We start from the raw sequence: 26,132 nt of genomic DNA, 5'->3' as shown, positions 1-26,132 counted from the left end.
CCCTCAGAATTTCTCTCAGTTCCTGCGGGTGTGCACTCCCTTCCTGAACTGACTCAAGAGAACCCATACTCACGAAAAGAGGGCCGTGGCCGGTGGTACCTAGACTGCTTCGAGTCTTCTTATGAGTAGGGCTGGATCACGTCGGGGTCACCATTATGTAGCAATGGTTAGATCCAACAATGAGACATAAGACAAGGCTGAGTTCCACAAAGACCAACCCCAGGCAAAGCTCGGGGGTCTGTATTTATTAGCAGCAGCTTTGACAGGTAAACATTAACTCACGATGTAACTTCCAGCCAATCACAGAACAAACCTCATGCATAAACATGTACAGGTACAGGTCACTTCCTGCCAACACCCTAACTTCTCCACCATAGAGGAAGTGGTGGACTGCACATCCCACACATCAAGTACCTGTCACATGTCCCTCTCATCAAACATCCCCCTCCTCTCAGTCTTGTGATCCTCAGTAACTTTCCAAACTCCCCATAAGGATTCATTGTGCTCTTCTCACCTCAGCATGACCCATTCCGATCTTCCCCTGTCAGGCTAGATCAAACCAGTTTAAACCGAACCTCTCCAGGTCCATCCAGCTTTTCCCAACACAACTGACCCATACCTCACCTTCCTATTCCTAACACTGTACTGGTTTGCCAGTATTACTCTAGCTAAACCTAAGGATTAGCGGGTTTGCCACGCTACTATCATACACCAACCCCACACCCAACAAAATATTTAAAGCACAATGAAACATCAACCATTAAAAACTTCCCTGAAGACAGCCTTCAGATGTCTTCTAAAAGTCAGGTGTTTATTTCCTTGACATCTGATGGGAGGGCGTTCCACAGGGAGAGCAGCACTGCCGAGAAGGCCCTCTCCCTGGTTCCCTGTAACCTCACTTCTCACAATGAGGGAACCGCTAGAAGGCCCTCGGCGCTGGACCTCAGTGTCTGGGCTGAACGATGGGGGTGGAGATTTGGAGGAGTCCCATACGGTCAGAGAATGTGCCATTGTGCCTTGAGTGAGGTAGAATCTACAGAACACATTCTACTGAGTTGTCCCTTTTATAATGATTTAAGGCAATGTCTTATAGCCCCGTATTTATCTCAGTTTAGTTCCCGACTAAGAGAACGGCAGGCAGCATATTTGCTAAACAAGCCCACTGGGAAAATAACCTTCTCTGTGGCTAAATTCCTCTTCCTGGCGCTCAAGTGTCGGAAACGTATAATCGAATGTCTTGATGTGGGTTACCTGTAGGAGGTTTAGTAGTGCATTCATACCCCATTTATGTATCCCGCTGATGCCCTCAGTTTTATATTTTTATATTTTTATGTATCCCGCTGATGTCTTCAGTTTTATATTTTTATGTATCCCCCTGATGCCTTCAGTTTTATATGTTTATCTTTGTATTGAGAAATGTTTTTGTTCTGACTATCGGTCGAATAAAGTGTATATTGATATTGGGGGTGGAGACGCTCCTTCAGGTATACTGGGCCAAGGCTGTTTAGGGCTTTAAAGGTCAGCACCAACACTTTGAACACTTTAAGGCAAACAGCTTGATGAAATTTTTCATATGGAATGAACCAGCTGCTATTGCCTTCTTGTCTCTTTCTACCTTAAAACTACTGACTTGCAGAGAAACCTTAAATTGGAACACAAATGCTTTTGCAGTACTATGCTGGAAATAGCTGGAAATCTCAGGAAGTATATAGGCAGGGTCAGGTCTTCCCCCCCCCCACCTGGAACTCACTGGAACTCAGTTCTGACACCTCTCGGGTGGGCACCAAGGGAGATGTTCATGGTGAGTTCTGTCATCTCTTTTTCTAGAAAAACTTCCATTAGCCCAGCTGTTTTATAGATATAGCCTGACAGTCACCACTGAGAGGACTTCATTTTTCCCTCAAGGTGATTGCAGCACTCCATAGTACCACAAGATGGCCTAAGAGTCCAGTCGAGTTATTAATCTAATTAATTGGTTTGTTATTTCTATTTTGTTTGATTGGTGTAAGTATATTGATAGTGCTGTGTTGTTCACCTCCTTGATATTTTTTTTAAAATACTTGATGTTATAGAAATATTTTCAATAAAATATTGCTCAGCTTATTGGATAATGCATTACATTTACTACCCCTCCAATTCTCTCTCCCCCCCCCCCAAGTTTTCTCAGTAGTTTCAGCAGTTGCTCTGAGTGCCACTGTTATATCATGCAAATAGCTCTTCCTTTAGACTTTGGTATTTTTTGGTAATGAGGAGATAGCAGACCTTTATGGACAAGTGACCACAGTAAATAATCCTTTGTTCACTATGGGCCCTGAAACTGGCTTAGTGAGGTTTTAGCAACAGGCAAAGAGTGTTGAAAAGGAAGCAGTGTAAGAATTTGAGGCAGAGACTAGATGCTACTTTTAGTTAAGTATTTTTATTTGTGTTGTTATTGTTTAGCCGTTTAGCCGTGTCCGACTCTTCCTGACCCCATGGACCAGAGCACGCCAGGCACTCCTGTCTTCCACTGCCTCCTGCAGTTTGGTCAGACTCATGTTCGTAGCTTCGAGAACACTGTCCAACCATCTCGTCCTCTGTCGTCCCCTTCTCCTTGTGCCATTCATCTTTCCCAACATCAGGGTCTTTTCCAGGGAGTCTTCTTTTCTCATGAGGTGGCCAAAGTATTGGAGCCTCAACTTCAGGATGTGTCCTTCCAGTGGGCACTCAGGGCTAATTTCCTTCAGAATGGATAGGTTTGATCTTCTTGCAGTCCATGGGACTCTCAAGAGTCTCCTCCAGCACCATAATTCAAAAGCATCAATTCTTCGGCGTTCAGCCTTCTTTATGGTCCAGCTCTCACTTCCATACATCACTACTGGGAAAACCATAGCTTTAACAAAGTAAAAGTAAATAAAATTTTTATTTACTTCCTTAATTTAGGGGGGGAGCTGACCCCCTGCCCCCTGGCTTTTTCCATGGGGGTGGATGGGAAAATGACACCATAAACCATTTTTAACTTCCCTATGTTTTCTGTCATCTTCTTACCATTGAAAGAGTGATTTACAAGGCTGTAGAAGGGATGAAGTCTCTGCAGCTGTGGATCATAGCTGCCAAGTTATCCCTTTTTTAAAGGGATTTTCCATTATGCTGAATAGGCTTCCTCGCGAGAAAAGGGAAAACTTGGCAGCTATGCTGTGGATGCCCTTAGTGCTTCTCATCCATCTCTTTTTAAGAGGTGCGGTTTTGATATGGGCAGTTTTGATACCCATTTTCCCCCATTCCACGCATAGTCCTGTTGTGTCACTTCTTACTTTCATTTCCCCCCTCAACTAAGACCTCAAGGGCTTTCTCCCTAATCCTTCCTCTTTTACTTCCTGAAGTCAGCTGGGTCAGAGAAACCCCCAGAACAATGCACAAGGGGGTGGGGGAAGGTCGTTCTGCCTGGCAAGCTGAAGTTTTTGCACTGATGCAGCAATTGACATACCGTAGCACAACTTTGGATTCCTCCCAATATTAATAATAGCAAGAAACAGACAAACAAGTTGTTACAGATATATAATAGGCTTTCTGATCAGCAAAGCAGAGTATCTTTGTAGAAGATTCTCTAAACCTTAAGCGTGTGTTTCAGTGTTCCTGTATAACCCTTTGCTCCATGGATTTCAATCAAAGGAGCTACTTCAGAGTCAATGCCCGGAGACTTGCGGTACTAAGTCCATTGCTTCTTAGCTTGCATCGAAAACATGCATCTCGAGTTTTGTCTCTTAGATGCACAGAATTAAGCCTGTTTTATTGGTAATGGAGAAAAAGCAGTTCTCTGTACAGCTATGGACGTAGCAAAGTTTTCCATTGCAACTGTATCACAGCACCATCTAGTGCCTTTAGGAGAGTACAGAGGATTTTCTGTTTCTAGCGAACATCTTGCAAAAGTCATGCCACTGCGCCTTGCCCACTGCATTACCTGTGCAGTGTTCTTATTTTATTAAGTACATTTTTATCTCCCCATTCATCCGTGGAGCTCATGATGCCATATGTGGTTTCCCCCTCTCATTTTAGCTACTACAGCACTCTGACTTCTTCTACTGTAAATGTGAATTCATTAAAAAAAAATTGTTATCTCTCTCCACCACCACAAACATCTTAATCACTTCCTACATAAAACTGTCTCTAGGCAGAGCAGGACATATCTGTTTAGTTGGGGGGGGGGAGTGTGCCATAAGAATAACAAAAAATATTATGACAATTAAATTTCCTTTTTTACTACAGACAGGGAATTTTGTACTTCTGTGAAACATGATAAATAAAGTCCCACCAAACAGCATAAACATTTTCTTTGGAGACACACATTTGGTGTGTCCTGCCCCCCCCCCCAGTGCAGTTAACAGTAGCATGAGAACGGTTGAAGGAATTGGGTATGTTTAGCCTGGTAAAGAGGAGTCTGAGAGGAAATACAATAGCCATCTTCAAATATCATCACATTGAAGATGAAGCAAGCTTGTTTTCTCCTGTTCCGGAAGGTAGGATCTGAACCAATGGATTCAAGTTATAAGAAAGGAGATTCCAAATTAAACACCAGGAAGCACTTTGACAGTAAGAGCTGTTTTAACAGTGGAATGGACTCCCTCAGGAGATGGTGGACTCTCCTTCCCTCAAGGTTTTCAAGCAGAGGTTGGATGGCCATCTGTCATGGATGCTTTAGTTGAGATTCCTATATTGCAGAGGATTGGACTAGAAGACCCTCAGGGTTCCTTCCAACTCTACGATTCTATGTGAACAAGTATAAACTTGTGTTGTGATGTAATGTTTAGAGTGTTGGGTCTAGGGACTAGGGAGATCGTGGTTTAAATCCTCGTTCAAGTAATGAAGCTCATTGGGTGACATTGAGCCAGTCACATTCTCTTAGCCTAGTGTACCTCAGAGTTATTGTGAGACTAAGGGGAGGAGAGGGGGAAACTACATATACTGCCTTGGAAGAATGCAGGATATAATGCAGGATATAAGTATAGTATGTAAAAAAGCAGCCTCCTTTCTAAAATTACAGGTAGGTAGCCATGTTGGTCTGAGTCGAAGCAAAATAAAAAAATTCCTTCAGTAGCACCTTAAAGACCAACTAAGTTTTTATTTTGGTATGAGCTTTCGTGTGCATGCACACTTCTTCAGATACACTTGAAACAGAAGAGTCAGGCCCTTATGTATATACAGAGGGTGGTGGGGTGGGTGGGAATGGGTGATGGGCTGATGGGAGTGGTAAACCTGTAGATGGCTGTTAATGACTGCTGATGACTGCAATTGGTCCTGCGGGGAAAAAGCAAGGGCTGAGGCGCTAAAGAAAAAGCAAGGGCTGAGGCGCTTAAAACCATGGAGCCACCTGGGATGAACAAAGACATTGGATTCTTATCTCATTATGCATGAGCAAGCTTTCTTTAGCGCCTCAGCCCTTGCTTTCCCCCCGCAGGACCAATTGCAGTCATCAGCAGTCGTTAACAGCCATCTACAGGTTTACCACTCCCATCAGCCCACCCCCACCCTCTGTATATACATAAGGGTCTGACTCTTCTGTTTCAAGTGTATCTGAAGAAGTGTGCATGCAAACGAAAGCTCATACCAAAATAAAAACTTAGTTGGTCTTTAAGGTGCTACTGAAGGAATTTTTTTATTTTCCTTTCAAAATGTTCAACTGTTTTTCAAAAGTCCTGAGTGGCCAAGCAGTTGTCACATTTCCCCTATTTAAGATTGGTTGCAAACCCTGGGTATTTTTAATCATACACGAACTCAGATAGTTTGGTCTTTTGGGCTCCATTTCATAGCAACCCAAAGAGTCTGAAAAGGACAGCTGAATAATTTGATCTAGAAAGCCTAAAGGTCACGAATATGGGACATAGCAGCTGTTTTCATATAGGACATTTGGAGTGATGTAACCACAGTGCCTAGAAATGTCTGGAATGTGACCATTGCTTTAAGAAGGATTGGTGGGGAGGAACCAGTTTGAGCCTGTCTCCTCACCTTTTTTTTTTTTTAGGGGACTCCATACTTTAAAGCATTGCTTGATTAAATCCTTAAGGGTAAAAGCTAAACTGCCATATCTGTGTGGCTGTTTAATCTCTCTGAAATGTTAGAAACGAGACTTCAAAATGAAATTTCTTTGCAGCAGGCCTTGCTGAGCTTACTTTGTGCTTTGTTAAAAGGAATGATGAAAATGGTATAGCGCAGGGATCTGGCTTTACTTAATCAATTACAACATACATGTGAAATGTCAGCTCAGATCTTATGATAATAGAACTGAGGAGCTCAAAATGCATAATTCCAAACTTGAAAGCTGCAGATGGAATCTATTCTGTGCTCTGGGTTTCTCTCTCTTTCTGAAAATAAAAAGTAAGCATAGCTGCAGAAATTCTGAATAGTCTTTGTTTAGAATGTTAGATTTGCAGGTTTTCATTTGTCCTTGGTCCCTGCAAGGTTTCTAGTTAAGGCCTTGTGCAAATGATTTTCTTCTCTTTGGCGATCACTCGCAGCCGAGTAAGACTGTCTTACATAAACACGGTTTTAAAAATGAGTCCGTAAGTGACTGTGGAGGCCAATTCTGGATCCACACATCCTTCCACTGTGGGGACATACCCGTTAGGTTTCTGGATGGGAGTTGATCACAATGAGGGTTTGCCAAACATGCCTTCCTCTTAGCACGTTTGTTACAACATTTTATAAGAGCCTTGTTGGGTCACATCAAAGGCTTATCTAATGAAGCATCTTCTTTCCCTCAGTGGTCAACTCGATACTCATGAGAATCCCACAAGCAGAACGTGAATTTGACTAAGCTCCTTTAAAGCCATGTAAATAGGTGGTCACCACATCTTGTGGAAGTGAGTTCCATAGTTAAACTATGTGCTGTGTTTAGAAGTGCTTCTTGTCTGACCTGAATCTCCCTTCATTCACATTTATTGCAATTTTAGTATAGTGAGAAGGAAAGAAAAAACTTTTCTCTCCTTCCACTTTCTCGGCAAAATGCATAATTCTATACACTTCTATCATGTTTCATCTCACTTGCCTTTTCTCTAAACTAAAAAGCTCCAGATATTGTACACTTTGTCTCCCAGGGGAGTTGCTCCATCCCTTTGGTCATTTTGGCTGCCTCTTCCTGAACTTTCCCCAGCTCTATAACATCTTTTTTGAGTACAGGTAGGTAGCCGTGTTGCACACGAAAGCTCATACCAAAATAAAACTTAGTTGGTCTTTAAGGTGCTACTGAAGGAATCTTTTTTGAGGTGAGGAGACCCGAACCATATATAGTACATATAAGTGTGGCTACGTTATAACATCATTATGATACTGCGCCTTGCCTTGAGGGGAACATCATCTGCAGCAAACTTTGGCCAGCCCTGAAATAGATGACTTCCTCTAAGTCTGCTGTGCCCAGCAAAGTCAAGGCATCTCTCACCTCATTTTTATAAAACGAATAATAAATGAAGCTATTAAATGTATTTTAAGCCTATTAATCAATCAAATGTTTTACATTCCTGAAACATACATATGTTTAAATGACAGCCTGTGAATCAGCCTGACAGATTGCCAAGAGCCCAAACTACACGAGGCTAAGTGTATCACCACAGATTTTCCTTTAAAAAAAATGATAAAAAGGTAGTTTGGGCTAGTGGTTTCACACCATGAGAGGAGCCTTGCACCTGGGAGAATTCACTCTTCACTTGTTCAACAATGCTTTGGCAAAAGTCACCTATCACCTCATAGATGTTAATTGGTTTTAACTGATATTATAGTGATGCTTGGCAGTGATGCGTTTAGCACCATATGCAGTCTGGCTTTAAAACTGATGCTGTGCACAGGCTTTCTTCTCATGTGGAGACATGCTAAGCAAGCTCTTCCTCCTCTGCTGCACCTCCTTTGCTAGGCCTATTGCCCTCAAGGCAAGGACAAATGTCAGCAACAGAGACGTTGATGTCCTCATAACCATGCAGAGTTCTGAACTTTGCAGGGAATAGAGGCGGACTTAGGGGAGGGCGAACTGTTTGTCTGCACTGGGCACCAAGCTGAGAGGATGCCGCAGGGGCTATGGCAGCAGTGGAAGGCGAGAGGCAGGGGGCACCAAATTTTGGTGTAGCACAGGGCACCGCTGAAATTTGAAAGCCCCAAGTCCGCCACTGCAGGGAACCTCCACCAGCACAGCAGGGGCCCCTCTAAGTCAGGCAAAGGCAAACGTGGCCCTCCAGATGTTATGAAACTACAATTCCCATCATCCCTGACCACTGGTCCTGTTAGCTAGGGATCATGGGAGATGTAGTCCCAAAACCGCTTTGCCGACGTGAGGATTCAGGGCACAGCCTGACAATGGCTGCACTCCTTTATCTCTGGTCAGGGACAGAGGGTGGTGCTAGGGAGGGAGATGTCACCGCGCCACTTCTCGGTGTGTGGAGTGCCACAGGGTGCAATCCTTTCCCCGATGCTTTTCAACATCTATATGCGCCCCCTTGCCCAGATTGTCCAGAGCTTTGGGCTGGGTTGTCACCAATATGCTGATGATGCTCACCTCTATCTGCTGATGGATTGCCACCCCGAATCGGCCCGGACACAGTGACCAGATGCTTGGAAGCTGTGGCTGGATGGTTTTGTGGGAATCTACTGAAATTAAATCCTTCGAAGACAGAGGTCCTCTGGCTGGGTCGGGATGGCATGGGGATGAGAGACCAACTCCCTTCTCTGGCAGGGGCTCAATTAGTGCCAGAGCCTTCCGTTAAGAGTTTGGGTGTAATCCTTGACGCCTCCCTTTCCATGAAGGCGCAGGTTACAGCAACAGCCAAGGTGACATTTTTCCATCTTCGCCGTATCAAGCAGTTGGTCCCTTACCTTTCCCGCCCCGACCTGGCCACAGTGATCCATGGGACAGTCACCTCCAGGCTTGACTACTGTAACTCGCTCTATGCGGGGCTGCCCTTGAAAATGTCCCAGAAACTCCAGCGGGTGCAGAATGCTGCAGTGAGGTTCTTCACGAGGTCCCTCCCATGGGAGCATATTCACCCAGTGCTCTACCAGCTGCACTGGCTCCTGGTGGAGTATAGGGTCAGGTTTAAGGTGCTGGTTTTGACCTTTAAAGCCCTATGCGGCCTAGGACCCTCGTACTTACAGGACCGCCTCTCTTGGTATGTACTGCAGAGGACCCTAAGGTCCATGAATAATAATAGCACCAGGGCCAGGGCTTTTTCAGTGATGGCTCCGACCTGGTGGAATGCTCTGTCCCACAAGACTAGGGCCCTACAGGACTTGATCTCCTTTTGCAGGGCCTGTAAGACAGAGCTATTCCGCCTGGCCTTCAATTTGAATTAGCCTGATCCTCTATTCCCTTTTCCCTTTCCTCTTCTATGAAGAAACCCTTTCTGGGATCCCACATTTAAATTCTTATTCACACACCTCCTTGCTGGCCCTAGTATGACCAACTTGGCCAGTTAACCCTGGTGATCATTCAGTGTCTGTTGACTTGGGTTGTTTTCCCCCAAAAAATACCCCTAAATTTTTGAATTTTATCGATATTGATGCTGCATTTTATGTTGTATTCTATGCTGTTTTATGCTGTTTTCAAGTCACATTTCAATCAATGTTTTATATTTGCTGTTAGCCGCCGTGAGCCCGGTTTTTAAACCGGGGAGGGTGGGGGTATAAATAAAAATGTATTATTGATTATTGATTATAAAACATCTGGAGGGCCAAGTTTGCCTATGCCTGCTCTAGGCTAATGGTGAGCCTTTCCTCTACCCTCTTACCTAGCTGCTACACAAGAGAACAAAATCCATAGTTATGTGTGAGAGCTGAGCTGGAAGCAGACTAAAAGGCCAAGACATAGAAGCATGCTTGTTCTGCTCTGAATCCCAAGCTGTGAGATCTGTTAATGCTGTGAGCTGCTCCATCTTAAGCTCAGCTTATATATGTGTGTAAATAAAACCATGTATCCTAGAGACACTGCAGACTCTGCCGACCTTCAGTCCAAGAGCGGGGGGGGGGGGGAAGAGAGAGAGCACCGAGAAAGTACTGGAACCTCTCACTGCTTGGAGACTAGGATAGGCATGTAACAATATGTTTTACGTTTTTATTGCTATATATCACTTAGAAGGTTCAGGGTAGAAAAATGCTTGCAATCAAGATGGTGTACAGTATTATGAAACTCGGCCCTGGTTACAGTAACAGTTCTGCTGTAAATCTCAGATTTCAAAACACGTGTGCGCATTCATGCTGAGGTGCTCTGCTGTGTGCAATGCCAGTCACTCTGTTTAGTGCTGCTAGGGTGTGTTTTTTTCTCTCCTTTCGGTTTTGCCTAAAAACCAGTTAATTTCCCAATCAATGAATCATGTTGCATTTCTAGCCGTTTTAACAACAAGATCAGTCCAAGGTTTCTGTATTTCTAGCACCAGTTCAGCCCTGGGAAGGGATGGGCAACCTGTATCCCTTGAGAAGTTACTGGGAGTACAACTCCCATCATTCCTGAATGTTGGCCATCCATAACCATTGCCCGTGCTTGCTGGGGCTAATGGAAGTTGGAGTCCAAGAATGTCTGGAGGTGATTTGATAGTGGTGCCCATAGGGGTCATTTATATGTCTCCTGCAATTTCGCAAATGAGAATTTGGTAAAGGGCTGCTTGTAAATGTGCACATTGTTACAACCCTATGCTTTACCACCACGTGAAAGTGGACCAGGGCCAGTGTCAGAATCCAGCATCCTTGGGTGGCTGCTGGGGGCATCAGTCTTCCGATTCTGACCCATTATCTCTGGACGCATTCTGAGGATTGTACAAACCATCATTAATTAAGAAACCAGGTTCTCAAGCCATGGGACCTGATTGGGTATCCCGGTTGGTTAACTCACAACAGTTTGCACCATTCCCATCTTCAGACAAACCATAATCAGAAGCTAAGGCTGTCCATGGTTACTGACCATATGGTCTGCCTTCCTTGTTCAAGGCAGAATGCTAGGAATTGCAAGTGGGGAGAGTGTTGTTGTACTCAGGTCCTGCTTGCAAGATTCCTATGGGCATCTGGTTGGCCACAGTGAGAATCTCATGCAGGGCAGGAATGGGCCTGACCAAGCAGGGCTCTTATATTCTTAAGATTTTGATTTCCTCCAAGAAAGTATGAAAGAGGAAGAAGGGGAGGGGCAATGTACAGACCCAAAGCTTTGCTGAAGCTTGTATACATAATATGACAAACTACATCTAATTTGAGCTTGTGATATCTTCGGTCACCCTGTTTTTATTACTGTTAGATCGAGGCACAAAAGCTATCCTTTCTGAGAGCTTTCTGAGCCTGGGCATCCAGGAGCAGAAAGAGGGAGAGGTGATTATTGCCTATTCCCCATTTATCCTGCAATGTACTTTTATCTACATTATACCTGCATTCCACCCATGCGCTTCCTCCCATCATAGGGGTGCCAACTCCCTGGGGCCCTGGGTGCCTGAGCATCCACAAAATCCCCATGGAGGGGATGGGCACCCACAAATTCTGGTGCCGGGGCCATGCAAGCTGCATGGCACCCACAGCCCTGGGCACCCACGGTCGCAGAGCCAAGTCAGCACTCCTGCCTCCCATGCTGTTCCCAAGCTCATCCGGCCATCTGGAGCAGACTTGTGGGAGGGCATGTGGGGCTGCAGCTGGAAGGGTGCCCATTCAGCCCTTTCTGTTTCTTGCAGCCTCATCTGGATCAAAAGACATACCATTGGTGACAACCCTATGCTATTTATGTAGGTACAAATAGAATTGTATCACGCTGAAGTTCACTCTGGGGGCACCCACAAGGTTCTCTTGTATTAAAGTTTTAGGAGCTTCTATGCTGAGGATTTCTACAGCAATATGTACCTCCCACTCCTGCCCTGCTCAGAACTCAGCACAGTATTTCATATTGCTGCAAAAGCCAGCAGTCACAAGTGTCCATTTATTATCTGAGTTCCCTCTCGTGAGTCACTGCACTGGGGAAGTCAAGTCTGCTGTGCACAAACTCTTCCGATCTTATGATCGACCGCATCCTGAAACGATCTGATTTTAAGTCTACTGACCTTAGTTTTACATCACTGGAAATTTTAAAGACTTGTAGCCCAATCCTATGCAAGTTGGCTTTTCATGTAAATCCCCGGGTTTTTCAAGAGCACTTTAACCAGAGAGCCAGCGTGGTGCAGTAGTTGGAGTGTAAGACTAAGATGTGGGAGACGGGGGTTCAAATCCCCACTCAGCCATGAAGCTCACTGGGTGAACTTGGGCCAGTCACTGTCTCAGCCTAATCTACTTCACAGGGTTGTTGTGAGGATAAAATGGGAAGGGGGAGGATCATACATGTCTCCTTGGAGGAAAGGTGGATTATAAATATAAGTAGTAGTTGTTGTAATACCACCCCAGGGCATTTAGGATTGCAGCATAATAGCACAAGCTTCTGTACATTTACTCAGAAGCAAGTCCCACTGAGTTCAAAGGGGTTTACTTCCAAGTAAGTGTGCATAGCACTGCAGCCTAAATCATGTTAGTGGGGCTGGGGAGAAAAGAAATGTAGCACTTTGTAGGTCCATAAATATATCCAAATCTGAAACTTTATTATCAGCTTTGTACTGTAACCAAGTGACCGACTTATATTAGATTCCCTTTTGCCATCTTGGTGCTCAGCTAACATTCTGCTGGAACTTATGTCAGTGACTAAAATAACCCGACTAATTTCAAGCGGCAAGTGTCTAGTGAGTTACCAGTCTGAGATCCATATGTCTGTGAAAACATTATTGTAGCTCAGAAACTTCAGGAGAAGCAAAGAGGCCTTAATTTAATCTGGGAAATAACCTTGTGCAGAAACTTTTTCTTTTTTTAATCATTTGCTTTGTTTTAAATTTGTTCGTTGCAAATCAAAAGCAGTTGCCGGAGAACTGAAAATGGATCTGACTGTGACTTGTCTGGATTTTATATTGGCATGTTTCCTGAATTACTAGCTCTGCTTTGACTGAGAGGAAGAAAAAATAGGGGGACTGTGAATTGTCTGCTAAATGGGTGAATGAAAACCCTCCTTTGGAAATAATTAAGGTAGGACGTGATGTAGTGGGAAATAATTAACAAAACATGGGCTTTGGCACAATCTAAGAATGCCAGATTTCAGAGTTTAGCCTCTGCAAATGCTTTTTTCTACTGTACCTTTTAAGTGGGGATCATGTTTCATGTCTTATGAACTTTTACTTTGGTTTGTAAGAGGGCACCTCATTCCTTTGCATGCTGTAATTTCTGCCAAGTCTAGGTGCTTAATTACTCTATATTTAGACTACCTTGTTGAAGGCCAGGTCCCCAACACCATTTGTTGTTTCTGATTTAATAACTTTTACATCAAGCTTCTGTGATAACTCTTCAACGTGCTCTTTGATCATTTGTGTGATTAGGTATGTGTGAAGGGATGGAAGCAGCACTATAATTTACTTAAATGCTTGCTGTCATATTCAAGTGCTGCTTTTGTGTTTTTGATAAGGGTGCTATGCCTTTTTAATTCTAACAGTATTCTTTGGAAAGTTCCAAGTCAGTATACAGTAGTGATCTTTACACTAAATAAGTACATGTCTTGTGAATCTTTACTCTGATGTGTGCAGGCAATAGTCTATATCTGTTCTTTACTGGGCGTAAATTCTGATTCATTTGGAGGGTAGCTGTTATATGACTCTGCATTCATCCTTATTATATTCCCATTCACCATTCATCCATCCCAGACTTTTCAGTGTTCCCTATCACTTTCCTAATTGCAAAAGTCCCTTTTTTTTAAAAAAAAGCAGCAGATTTGTTGTGCTATAGTGACAGAACTCTTTAATCCACTTTCATTGCACAAGCCTACGTTTCCAGTATGCACTTGAATCCCTCCTGCAAAATAGTAACAGTCTGGAGGCAATGGGATGTAAAAAAGAGAGAAATATATATATTCATAATGGCCAATTATTTTAACAGAAGAGTCTGTGTTCCATTGACTTGCACCCTTATTTTATTTTGGGGTAAATTGTATGGTTATTTCTTTGATATCAGTAGGCTTGAGTTTTATAATTAACCATCCTTAGTAGTGCATATTGCAGGCACTGCCTTATCCAGCAGCAGTTTGTCCCACATATGTAGCCATTGGTTACCATTTCACTCAACCTGGATAAGTCAATGGCTTTGCTAGGTGCCCATGTTTTCTTCATGATTTCATTTAAATGCATTCCTATTCACACTTAGGGCCAAACAAGACATGGTGTTAATTGCCTTCATGCAGTTAATGTGCACATTTTTGTTATGAAAACAGCAGCCATGGAGAAGCCTTGAGCAGCCACAGAACCTTTAAGGTGGAAAGGGAAATTTTTAACTCTTTCTCTTCCTACCCATATTCCCAACAACAATTATCTTTCTGAATGTATTTACATTTCAAGGGAAGCTTACATTTCACTAGTGGAAACTTTACTTGGAATACAAGATTTGCATTGGGAGGATCAAATTTATTGGTCAAATTATTTTTCCCTATCTTTTTTGCTTGTAAAATAAGATCATTCTATAGTTGCTTTTCCATATAGTTGTCAAATATGCCATTTAGAGTTGGTCTCATGTGATCCTTTCTCCCTGGACATGTTTGTACTGGAGTAAAGCGTGTTTGTGAACCTATCAAGTGCAGAAAGTGAATAAAATGGATTCTTCTTAAATTTATAACCTGGGGGGGGAAGACTAGGGCAGGTGTAGAATGAATTCAGTAAAGAGACATTGCTGTGCATTAGATACTTTAAAATGCAATATTAATGGAATGCGGGAGCAATCAGGTTTATGTTCAAAATCCATTTGTCTTTTCACAAACCAGAGTTGACCTTAGAAATATAGTTTATGGTTTTAATGCATTCTAAAGACTATAGGATCATATATAACTTAATATGTTGAAGAGTGTTCTCTACCCATTGGAATTAATTTTATATTGATTAGAAAATTGCCAGCCTTGTTGCTGCTTACAATATGTATGTATAGTTTGCTCTTTACTGGTGTGACTATTTATTTTTATTTGAGTAGGTTTTTATTTTCTGTTTGTTACTTGAAACCTCATTATTTCAAGGGCCATAGTTGCCTCACCCGGAAATATCTCTCATTCCACCAACTTGGCACATTTCCTCTTGGGGCAGCTGACATCCAGAGGAATGCCTATCTAGTTCTATTGGATTTACTCATACAGTATAGGAAGATGGCCTGCCCAACCCCTTGGTGGCTCTCCTTTTGGAAATAACACTAACAAACCAGCGACGGAGCAAACACTTAAAAGCTTCTCACAGTTTGTTATGTTGTATGCATCTGATATTATGATCATGCCTGACCAGCAAGTTTATGCACTCTCTATAATTATTTTAGCTTGCAGTCCTAACCCAAGGCTGGATTAAGGTGGTTGGAAACCGCCTGCTGTGGATGCAGAGACCAGTAACTCTGTGTTGTTCCTCTGGGGTGCAAGCCATGTGAATGACACCAAGTGTTTCATTTTCGCAAGAGTCCGTCAGTTCCGATCATGAGAACGCGGTCACAGCGTGTTCATCAAACAACTTGCTCATACACACCAAACCTACTTGTCATCACAGGTTTTACTAACTAGTGGCTGGTCGCAACATGTTTGCCATACACTCACAATGACAAAAGGAAAGCCAAGAGCACATGTAACATCGTGACTCATAGACGGAACTAGGGAAGTCCCTCCTGGCTCAGATCTCCATTCTTTCAACACATACTATGTTACCTTAGTAAGCCACCGTAACTTTTTCCACCCAGCAATCAATAGTGAATAGGTAAGTGGAGGGGGGAAGCGTGTGTTTTTCTGAACACGTGCAGAGAGTCTGCACCCAAACAAACTGTGTGTACTTAGTTCTGTCCGCACACTCTGTTAGCAAGAAAAACCCAGGGCACAGATCGTCCGGTCAGAGCCCTTGTGCATATGGCTTGTGCATTGCTATGTGCATTGCTATGGACGAATGACCCCCTATGCTTGACAATGGGCCTAGCACTTCTCCCCTGGTGTAAATTATGGCTCCTTCTCAGGGTGGAGCCTGATGGCAATATAACCAGTGGGAAAGAATATTTTTGTGTTCGGTCAGAAGGCCACGTGGCCCGTCTGATCTTTGGACAGGTTCAGATGGACACATGGAAAATTAGTGGGCATGATTCTGAATCCCACTACCATCTCCATCCATTTGTTTGCCCTGGGGAAAAGGGCTTATTTCTTGGCTTCAGCCTCCCATTTGCAATATGGGAATAATAACACTGGCCAACTTTACAGGGCTGTTGTAGGGATTATTGACGTAATATTTATGAACTACTTTGAACACCCAGAAGTTGCCTAAGCATTACTCTTGTTATTTTGTGCAAGGAATCAATTCCTTATTATACAGCAACAGCACCAACCCCCTTTGCACTGACAGATAACTGGGTTAATAACTTTTCTCTCTGGGTCAGTAAAGCAACGGTATTATAGCGTTCTAACTCCATCTGAACATGAAAGTGGTTTTTTTAAACCTTCTATGATATCTCTACGTTTAGCCTGGAATTTCAATCCCTAGAGGAATCTATAATATTATTAAAATAAACTTCAACAAGGCAGACACACTCTTAAACCATGAATTTGTTTTGCATGTAAGCTTGTCATAAGCAATGAGTAAAGGCTTATTTCTTGCAGGGGGTTTACCACAAGATCAAAGAACATAAACCAAAGTACATTTGCTTCTGTCACTGTTGTTAACTGTGGCGCACTAGAACCTTTCATCTCCCACTAGACTTCACATATGTCTCAGTCATGTTGTATCTATCTCTAGGGAAAACACTACCAGCATTTCGGTTTAAAACTTGTTAGAAAAAGCTAGATTCGAGCAGACCCTAGGAATGTGTAGCTGCATTCCTATGTGCACTTAACTGAGAGTCAATCCCATTGAATTCATAGAGACTTGCTTCCAAGTAAACACACTTAAGATTGTCAGTCTGCAGGCTGCAGTGTTTATACTGGATTTTTGTTTAATGAACATGGAGGGCTCTGACTTTGGCTGACAGAGAGTAGCAGCTGTAACTTATTGGATCAGCTGTCCTTTGGATGGAGATAAATGGACAGTTGGTTTTGTACAGATGCGGCCTCCACACTCTGAGAAATTCCATGCTCAAAGATGCTTCTGTCCAGCCTATCAACTCAATGCAGGGAACCACATGGTTTTAGAAGCATGTGCCTGACTTAGGTTTTAGATTAAAACAAGTCTACATAGTGCTCAAGTCTTCAGAGCTCTATTTAAAAAAAATAACAACAACCCTGTTCTTGATGGCCCCTCTTGCAATATGATAACAGGGATGACAGCACAAATTGCCTTCCAGACTCTCATATGGCATGCTGGTCTGCCTTATTTCAGAGACATTAATTGCACACACTTTCATTGCCCCTTGTGAAATGGTATGAACAGTGCCAGATTAACAAATAAGCAGAATAGGAACCAGCCTATGGCCCCCTCTCCTTTTAGTGACAACGGATCAAAATAATTTCGATTTGATCTTGAAAGATAATTCCAACCAAGCTTTCTTAGTTCAATGCTATCCCACTGGAGCACATGGACGAGCCCCCCGCCCCCGCTTCGAGATTTCAACTGCCTAGGGGCCTCCACAGGGTTTAATCTGGCACTGGGTATGAAGCTGTAGGGTGTGCCTACCTTCACAGTATATAACCCCATCTGGCGTTAACGTTTCATTGTTTGTTTTTGTGAAAAACATTGCTTTCAGGCCAAGGGAGCCAGCATTTGTTCACAGACAGCTTTCCAGGTAATGTGGCCAGCATGACTAAACCACTTCTGGTGCAACAGAACACTGTGACGGAAACCAGAGCGCATTGAAACACTGTTTACTTTACTGCCACAGCAGTACCTATTTATCTACTTGCACTGGCGTGCTTTCAAACTGCTAGGTTGACAGGAGCTGGGGCAGAGCAATGGGAGCACACCCCGTCGCGGTGATTCGAACTGCCAACCTTCTGATCGGCAAGTCCAAGAGGCTCAGTGGCTTAGACTACAGTGCCACCCACATCCCACGCAATAGAATTACTAGTTGACTGCTGTGAAGGACACTTGTTAAGTACTGGAGGAAGGACAAAATGTCTGCTTAATAGTCAGTGGCTGGGCTTGCCATTACACCTCAGTTGTTGGGGAAATTGTGGGTGAATGTCTCAGGATAGCTGGTTGATATAATTTCTCAATGGAAGTGGTATAGAGATCTTCCTGGGGTAACACACTTCCTGCCTCCTCCCACAGTTAGGATCATGTAAGTCAGAAATGTGTGTGAAGAGAACAGAAGCAGGTTTGGGGACAGTGGCCACATTTCAACACAATTCCAAGCCAAAAACAATGGTTAAGCAAATTAGCTTGTGGATGAAGTGTGCACACACAGCTCAAACTCCCCCACTTTGATCCTATCTGAAGCAAAGGTCTGTTTGTGGTTATCATTCATGGTTTATTTTGGGAGAAACAAACTTCCCCACTCCCTGCTGCTTTCCTTCTGGGTCCCATCTCTCCTTACTGCATCCAAGGATTAGAGAGGCCTGGCACCTACAAACTCATAACAATATAAATATTGTGACAATGACCAGCGGTGGTTAATTCCTCTTTTAAATGTAGTGTATTGGATTAATGCATGTAGAATGATCTCAGGTGTTCCTGAGATTCTCCCTTTAGTTAGATTCCAGTAGTGACTGAGATACAACATGGGCATTGGTTGATTTCTGGAAATAACTGTTGCTTTCTTTGTACTGTATTTGAAATAGATTACCCTTTTGAACCTAAATGGTCTTCCATTAAACACTGCATAGGAAATGTCATAGGAGTTTTGCCTCCTGCTTCCCTCTTTTCATTCTTCAGAATGCTCACTTGGCGTCAGGTCATATTTGAGATATTTGGCATGCCCTCGAAGCAATGAAAGAACTCAAGAGGAGGCAGGCTGAGGCTGAGGCTGTTGATTGTTCTGTTAATGTGTAACACCAGTTGACTCCTGGCCTACAACCAGTAGCAACTGTTACTGTTATTGGAGTACAGTGGTACCTCTACTTACGAATAACTCTACTTACGAATGTTTCTACTTCATAGCTGCCAAGTTATCCCTTTTTTTAAGGGAAATTCCCTTATGCTGAATAGGCTTCCTCGTGAGAAAAGGGAAAACTTGGCAGCTATGTTCTACTTACAAATGGAGCTCCGTCTGCCATCTTGGATGCGGTTTAGATAGGATTTTTTTTCTACTTACGAATTTTAAGATAGGGTTGCTTCTACTTACGAATTTTTTCTCCCAATGCATTCCAATGGGATTCGACTTACAAATTTTTTCTACTTACGAATGTGCATTCGGAACGCATTAAATTCGTAAGTAGAGGTACCACTGTATGTGGTTTTCCAAAGCCTTTCCAATGCCACCCAGACATGCGTACACCTCTGAAGTAATGTCCAAATAACCCTCCAACCAAGTTAATTAACATAAAACACTTCTTTTTCCTGAGAGGTATTTTATTTATCTATAGGATAGATATTCCACTGAATACAGTTCAGAAACTTCAGCTGGACATTACTTTAGAGCTGTGTATGTATTTCAGGGTGACATTCCCAGCCACACCCCTTTCCTCATGACCCCACCCTTTACTAGTACTGCTTTGCACCCTCCTTGTCTGCTTTCCCCTGGGCTGAAATTTGTCCCTGGATTCTCATGATGCCTCTTGTTTTCCTGGACGGAGTGGAGCGACTCAGTGTGTATAGAAACTAGTCTACTGCGTAAAAGCAAAATTCACATTTGTTGTTCTTTTTGCCTCCGTCCCCACCAACCACTGGGATGTGGCCCCTGGAAGGCTGCCCAGAAAGGATTGTGGCCCTCAAGATGGGAAAGTTTCCCCTCCCTGCTCTACTGTATCTGGATCCTAATATGCTGCAGAGTTCAGGTACACAGGGCGAATAGCTACAAATTGTTCAATCAAGTAAGCCAGATTATATGCTTGAAGATGATGCCAAAGATGATAACTTTCTGGAAGTTTGTAGGAGCATCAGAAATGGTCTCGGATGATGTGTGCATCATAAATGCTGTGCACGAGAGAACCAAGGGCTGGGCAGAGGAGGAATGGTGGGGAAGCCTTTCTCTGTAAATGTTGAATAAAAAGCAGATGGTAAGAACTTTTCCTTGTCTTTTCCATTCCTGGCAACCTGCCGTGGGGGCCTGGTTCCCCTGCTGCCTGACAGAGAGACAGAGTGCTATATATAAGCTTTAGATTATGAAAATTAAACCTGTAATTTAAAATGTAAAATCAAATTACTGTATAACTTTGGCTAATATTCTTCCCCTACTTTCTTACAGGATATATGTGAAGATATCTCCGATCACGTTGAACAAATCCATGCTCTTCTGGAGACTGAATTTTCCCTGAAGCTCTTGTCTTACTCTGTCAACGTGATTGTTGACATCCATACAGTACAACTTCTTTGGCACCAGCTTCGAGTTTCTGTCCTGGTTCTGCGAGAGAGAATTCTACAGGGACTCCAGGATGCCAATGGGAATTACACCAGGCAGACTGATATTCTGCAAGCCTTTTCAGAGGAAACAAAGGAGGTATGGCAAGTAAATGTAAGAATTTACTTTTTGAACCCTGTTTCAAGCTCAGTTGAATGAATACAGTTACTTCGGCTACTACTGCAAAATGTGCTTAGTTCAGGCAATTCAAGCTAATTGCTGCCCAGGGTTGTCAATCAATTTTAGTGTGATGCAGTAAATTTTAAATGAACGCTGTAGTCATCCATTCAGAATGACTGAACTAGCAAAAATAAAGTGTAGGTCTGTCTTGTTTGCTTCAAAGCTGCTGTGCCAGGGATAAAATCAAATGAATACAGAGCTAAAGGCAGAAGCCTCTATATAACCCACGTGGCAAAGACACACAGAGCATGTGGATGACTTACAAAGAGACCAAATCCATCCATCATAATATTTTTTTTCCCAGTGGAAAGTTATTGGTTCACTTTAGCACCACTGTGGGAAGAGCCTTTTAGATTTACAGCTAATATTTGGCCCATGATTGCACAAATGTACATGCATTATTGGCAGAATTCTCTTGTAATCCTTTTTTTTAAAAAAGTGTCGTAAGTCTCATTTAAATCAGTATAATCTATTTGGAATGAGTGTGTTTTGTGCCACAGTATTCCATAGCTAAAAAGGTAAAGGGGCCCCTGACCATCAGGTCCAGTCGTGTCCGACTCTGGGGTTGCGGCGCTCATCTCACTCTATAGGCCGAGGGAGCCAGCGTTTGTCCGCAGACAGCTTCCAGGTCATGTGGCCAGCATGACAAAGCTGCTTCTGGTGAACCAGAGCAGCGCACGAAAACACCGTTTACCTTCCCGCTTGGAGCGGTACCTATTTATCTACTTGCACTTTGACGTGCTTTCGAACTTCTAGGTGGGCAGGAGCTGGGACCGAGCAACGGGAGCTCACCCCGTCGCAGGGATTCGAACTGGCAACCTTCTGATCAGCAAGCCCTAGACTCTGTAGTTTAACCCACAGCGCCAGATATGCTTAATTCCTGGAGTGCTTAGGGTCAAGCACAGTCCATTCCTGCCTCTTCACCACCACAATGCATAGTTTGCCACTATTCATGGATTGTGTTGTCTTAGGGCCAGTTTGAGCATGGCAACTGCAGTGTGGAGATGAAGGACGGGGGAGAAACTCAAGCCAATTAGCACTTAAAGGCCAATCTACCTAATTCAAGTTTCCATACAAGTGCAGAAACACTGCCTCCCTTCAAAATGTGCCCTTCACTGAATTTTGCAACAACATTTTCCAGTGATGTGTACAGAAATGCATAAAGTTGGATAAAGTATGCATATAAATGCATGCTAGTGAAAACAACACAAACAAATTCATTATATTAGGAGAAAATTGCTTTGCAAAAAAGAAGTGTGTGTCAGGCAAAATTGCAAAGAAAAGTATGCATGTTAGGAGAAACACACATGCTAAGATGCTGATGAATTTTCATGATAACTTTTAAAAAATATTGTTAAGAGTTTGTGGGGGACGTAGGTTGTACACAGAGACTATAGATCATTGGAAATGTGGCCAAGTAAAGCAGGATTTTAGATGTTATAATGGACATCTGATTCTGTCAGGGCCGGCCCTATGGCCAGGCTGGGTGGCGCAGGGCACCATGGCGCCGGCCCGCCAGGGGGCGCCACGAGCTGCGCCCGCCCGCTGGCCAGCCGGTCTGCCGCGCAGCTGCACCCACAGCAACCGCAATGTGCCTGCCCACCCGCCGCCCTGCAGCGCCTGTGGCAACCGCGCTGCGCCCGCCCACCGCGCTGGGAAACGGGGCGGGTGCGCTGGAGGGATCCGTCGCACCACAGCGCCAGGGGCGCTTAAGACGGCCCTGGATTCTGTACTGGCTCTGGCAGACAAGGGCCACAAGGTGCCCAATGGGAATTAAAGGAGGGCTTCTTGGTGGATTCCTTGTGGCAATCTTCATGTTTAAATTAGCTGGTTGATAGTGCATCTGCTTTACCTGCAGAAGGTCCCAGAGTCGATCCCTGGGATTTCCAGGTAGGACTGAGAATGTCGCCTTTTTGAAATCCTAGGGAGCCACAGCCAACCAATGCAACTATTGCTGAGCTATATGGACCAGTAGGCAGCTTCCTATGTTCCTGTAACCCTTGCATGGTGCTGGCTGGTGTGATGTGTGCAGAAAGCAGAAGGTGCTGCCTCCAAAGATACTACCAAAAGACTTTAGTAAAAATCACCTGAGTAGCAACTAAGGCAGGGATAGGGAACCCTCCAGATGTTGTAGGGGACCTATGGGACAGCTGCATATTCCTGCATTGCAGGGGTTGGACTAGATGACCCATAGGGTCCCTTCCAATGGGGGCTTGAGTCCAAAAGCATCTGAAGGGCTACAGGCCCTTTCCCCCAATCTACTGCCCTTTCTGAGCTCTTAATCAGGGAATTCTAAAAAGATGCACTTTCCCTGCTTGATCCCACCTAACTGAATGCCTTGCTGCAGTGGCAGAATGTGGGCAGGGCCAATTGCTGTTGCCTAAGGCTGCAATCAGAGATTTGGATTTTCCCTGGCATGGAGCAGAACTAGAAGGATGCTGTGGTTTTACAGGATCAACTCCTAAGACAACATCAAAGATGTATCTTGTTCAGTTCCCAAAATTTAAATCCTGTCTCCAGGCAAAAGTTTGGCGAGCTGAGACTCATCTTCAGATTTGCCACTGTATAGTCCATTGACTCGAGAATAAACAAGAACCTGGTTCTATTCCACAGAAACTGTGAGCACAATACTTGCACAAAGTTAAAAGTCCAAGTTGTTTTCACACACTCTTTGTTCTTCTATGCTTCGCAGAAGCCCTTTGTACAATAAGTTTATCCATGGCATAGCTAGTTATGACCCTTGACATTTTTTTTTAATTTACCAGAATGGATTTAGTTGCTGCTGCTATAAGCTACCAGTTTTTAAACCGGTTTCCTTGCAGAGGCTTTGTAAATATGCTAAAAATAACAATGGCTTCTCACTGAAGGTGATCTGAAGAGAGTGGGTGGCTCTGAAATTGAGACCAGCAGACAGGCAGAACCCACTCCTTTCCTCTCCCACCTCCGTTTCCTGTCTACACCTGCCTTTTGCCCACTGCTTCTTCAGATCTTAAAAACAGTTTGCCAGGGAGCATCTCTAAGCCAGTATTGGCAAAGCTGAACCTTCCGAGAGGGATAAAAATTGATCTTCTGTGCCAAGTATGCCCCTAAACCCACACACCTACTTTCCAGATATGAGCAAGATCTGGCAGAGACAAATATTCATTTTTTTCCTAAGTCATTGCATTCTTTGCAAAAGCCATTTGTGAAGATTCTGGGCCTAGCCCAAGGGCAGCAAAGCTCACGAAGGCTTTTGTCTTCCATGAATCCACATGCTGTAGTGCTACAGCTGCTGCAGCCCCTAGTTGAATGCAGGCCCATGCAGCGGTGGGGGGGGGGAGAGCTGGGTACACTTGCCCAGACCTCAGAGGGCTAAGCTGGCACAGTCCCCCCAGTATGCCGGACTTATGCTGTTTGAATTTATAATTCTTTTCTAACAGGACTCCCAGCTTGGGCTTCAGACAAGCCGTTCACATACCTGATTGAATTGCTCCCTTTGGCCATAAGAAGACCTGTTGTGGGAGATTTTTTATTAGCTATGCACTTAGGGACAGAAAATGCATTATGTTAGCTGAGTGTGGGAATGGTTTGCCAGTGGGTGGGTGGGGGTCAGATCCCACACTAAAGCCACAGGGCTGCCACCGTTGCTTTTTAGGAGAGGTAGGAACAAGGCAGCAACAAGGACAGGACTGTGTGAGGTCACTGGGAAGAGCATCCTATCAGCTCTGCTGGTGTGCCTGCAGCACCCTGACCTTACTGCTGCCACGCCCCTCTTCTTCCTGATAAGAGGCAATGATTCCTTTGATGGGACGTTATTGCTGGGGCTGTTTCCTGCCAGGTGAGCCCCCTCCTGGTCATGCGAATGGCGTCTGATCTATCTCCTCGCCACAAATCTCGTCCCACAAATCTCACTGTCTCTCCTTCACATTGCCAGTGATCTGGAATGATGTGGCATGGAGTCACAATGTAATATCTGGGATCCCCACACACAATGAAATGGTACATTGGAGGAAAAGCATAACATGTTCTTTGGCTCTGACATGGGAGCAGCTGGCTTCTTATCTACCTACTGTCTCTTTTTTTTCCATGCCCTGATCCCAGGCCTCAGACAGCAATCTTGTTATGTGTGTTCCAGGTGTTAGGTTCTAAGATCTAGTGCTGTTTTTCTAAAAAGAAATGTTTAGGGGTACTCTCATTTTCCTACTCATATTGAAATAAAGGTAAAGGTAAAGGGACCCCTGACCATTAGGTCCAGTCGTGGCCGACTCTGGGGTTGCGCGCTCATCTCGCATTATTGGCCGAGGGAGCCGGCGTACAGCTTCCAGGTCATGTGGCCAGCATGACAAAGCCACTTCTGGCAAACCAGAGCAGCACATGGAAGCGCCGTTTACCTTCCCGCTATAGCGGCTCCTATTTATCTACTTGCATTTTGATGTGCTTTCAAACTGCTAGGTTGGCAGGAGCTGGGACCAAGCAACGGGAGCTCACCCCGTCACAGGGATTCGAACCGCCGACCTTCTGATCAGCAAGCCCTAGGCTCAGAGGTTTAGCCCACAGCGCCACCTCAATACTGCCCCTCAATAAGGACAAACTTAGATTCACAAATTGTTTAGGCATATGCGTACCCCCAGGAAAAAAAAAACTACTGCTAAGATCCAAGGAAGCCCAAAGGGCAGAAGCAGAGATATGGTCAGACCAAGATCATTCAAATTCTGGGAAATATAAATTAGATCCAAGAAGCCACAAGCCAGGGGTGGATTTAAGGCTTTGTGAGTGGTGTACATACACTGGGCACTGAGATGAGGGGGTGCCTTCTCAAAGCTCAGTGAGCAAGGTGATGGGCTTTGGGAAGGAGGCATGAGGGCTCTGGCAGTGTCTTAGAGTCCTCCCATCTCCTTCCCAAAGCCTGGTTAGCACTTCCCCAGCTTTGGGAAGGTGGTAGAAGTGGTCTAGGACCCTGCTAGAGCCCTTGTGACTCCTTCCCAAAGCCAGGTGAGTCCTTGGCCACCTTTGGGAAGGCAGTGCGAGGGCTGGTGGGGGTGCCAAATTTTCGCCTCATAGGGCACCATAGCAGCCAAGTTCATCACTGTGCAGGCAGAGCTGTGCCAAAGGTTAAGTTGGAAGAATACAGCAAGTGAGGACGAGTGAGGCAAGCTGCCAGGAGTCTCAGTTGCTCCCTTAGATGAGTTGCTCAGAATGAGGAGCTGGTTCTGAGACCCAGCTGACATAGGTAGACCCTGAATGGCTTGTGTGATCAGCTGATAATATTCTCCTCAGAAACCATCTTAGTAGTGTATAGATCAGTTTATGACTACTAGTAATAATAATTATGTAGGTACTGTTTTCCTGATGTAACATTGATGTCCATATCCTGTGAAGTAGACCTGAATCTTGATGTCTAGTAAATTTACATTTTAAAAAATGAAAGCCAGAAACTAAAGTGAAAAAGTTGAATTTCTGCTACAAGTCTAATCCCATTTCACAGCAATGTGACAAGGTTG

At 44.1% G+C, this 26,132-nt stretch overlaps 1 protein-coding gene across 1 annotated transcript in view; it reads left to right on the top strand.

Moving 5' to 3' along the window:
* AKAP6 (A-kinase anchoring protein 6) overlaps positions 1-26,132 on the top strand; it is a 214,324-nt gene that overhangs the window by 18,189 nt on the left and 170,003 nt on the right. The window contains exon 3 of the mRNA XM_035109758.2: positions 20,320-20,571. Within this exon, the coding sequence (XP_034965649.2) occupies positions 20,320-20,571 (252 nt within the window). The remainder of the gene's footprint in view (positions 1-20,319; positions 20,572-26,132) is intronic.

The sequence above is a fragment of the Zootoca vivipara genome, chromosome 1 (genome assembly GCF_963506605.1).
Source record: "Zootoca vivipara chromosome 1, rZooViv1.1, whole genome shotgun sequence".
In the NCBI taxonomy this organism is placed as follows: Eukaryota; Metazoa; Chordata; class Lepidosauria; order Squamata; family Lacertidae; genus Zootoca; species Zootoca vivipara.
The sequence above is the reverse complement of the archived record's forward strand: the minus strand, read 5'-3'. Positions and strand labels throughout refer to the sequence as shown.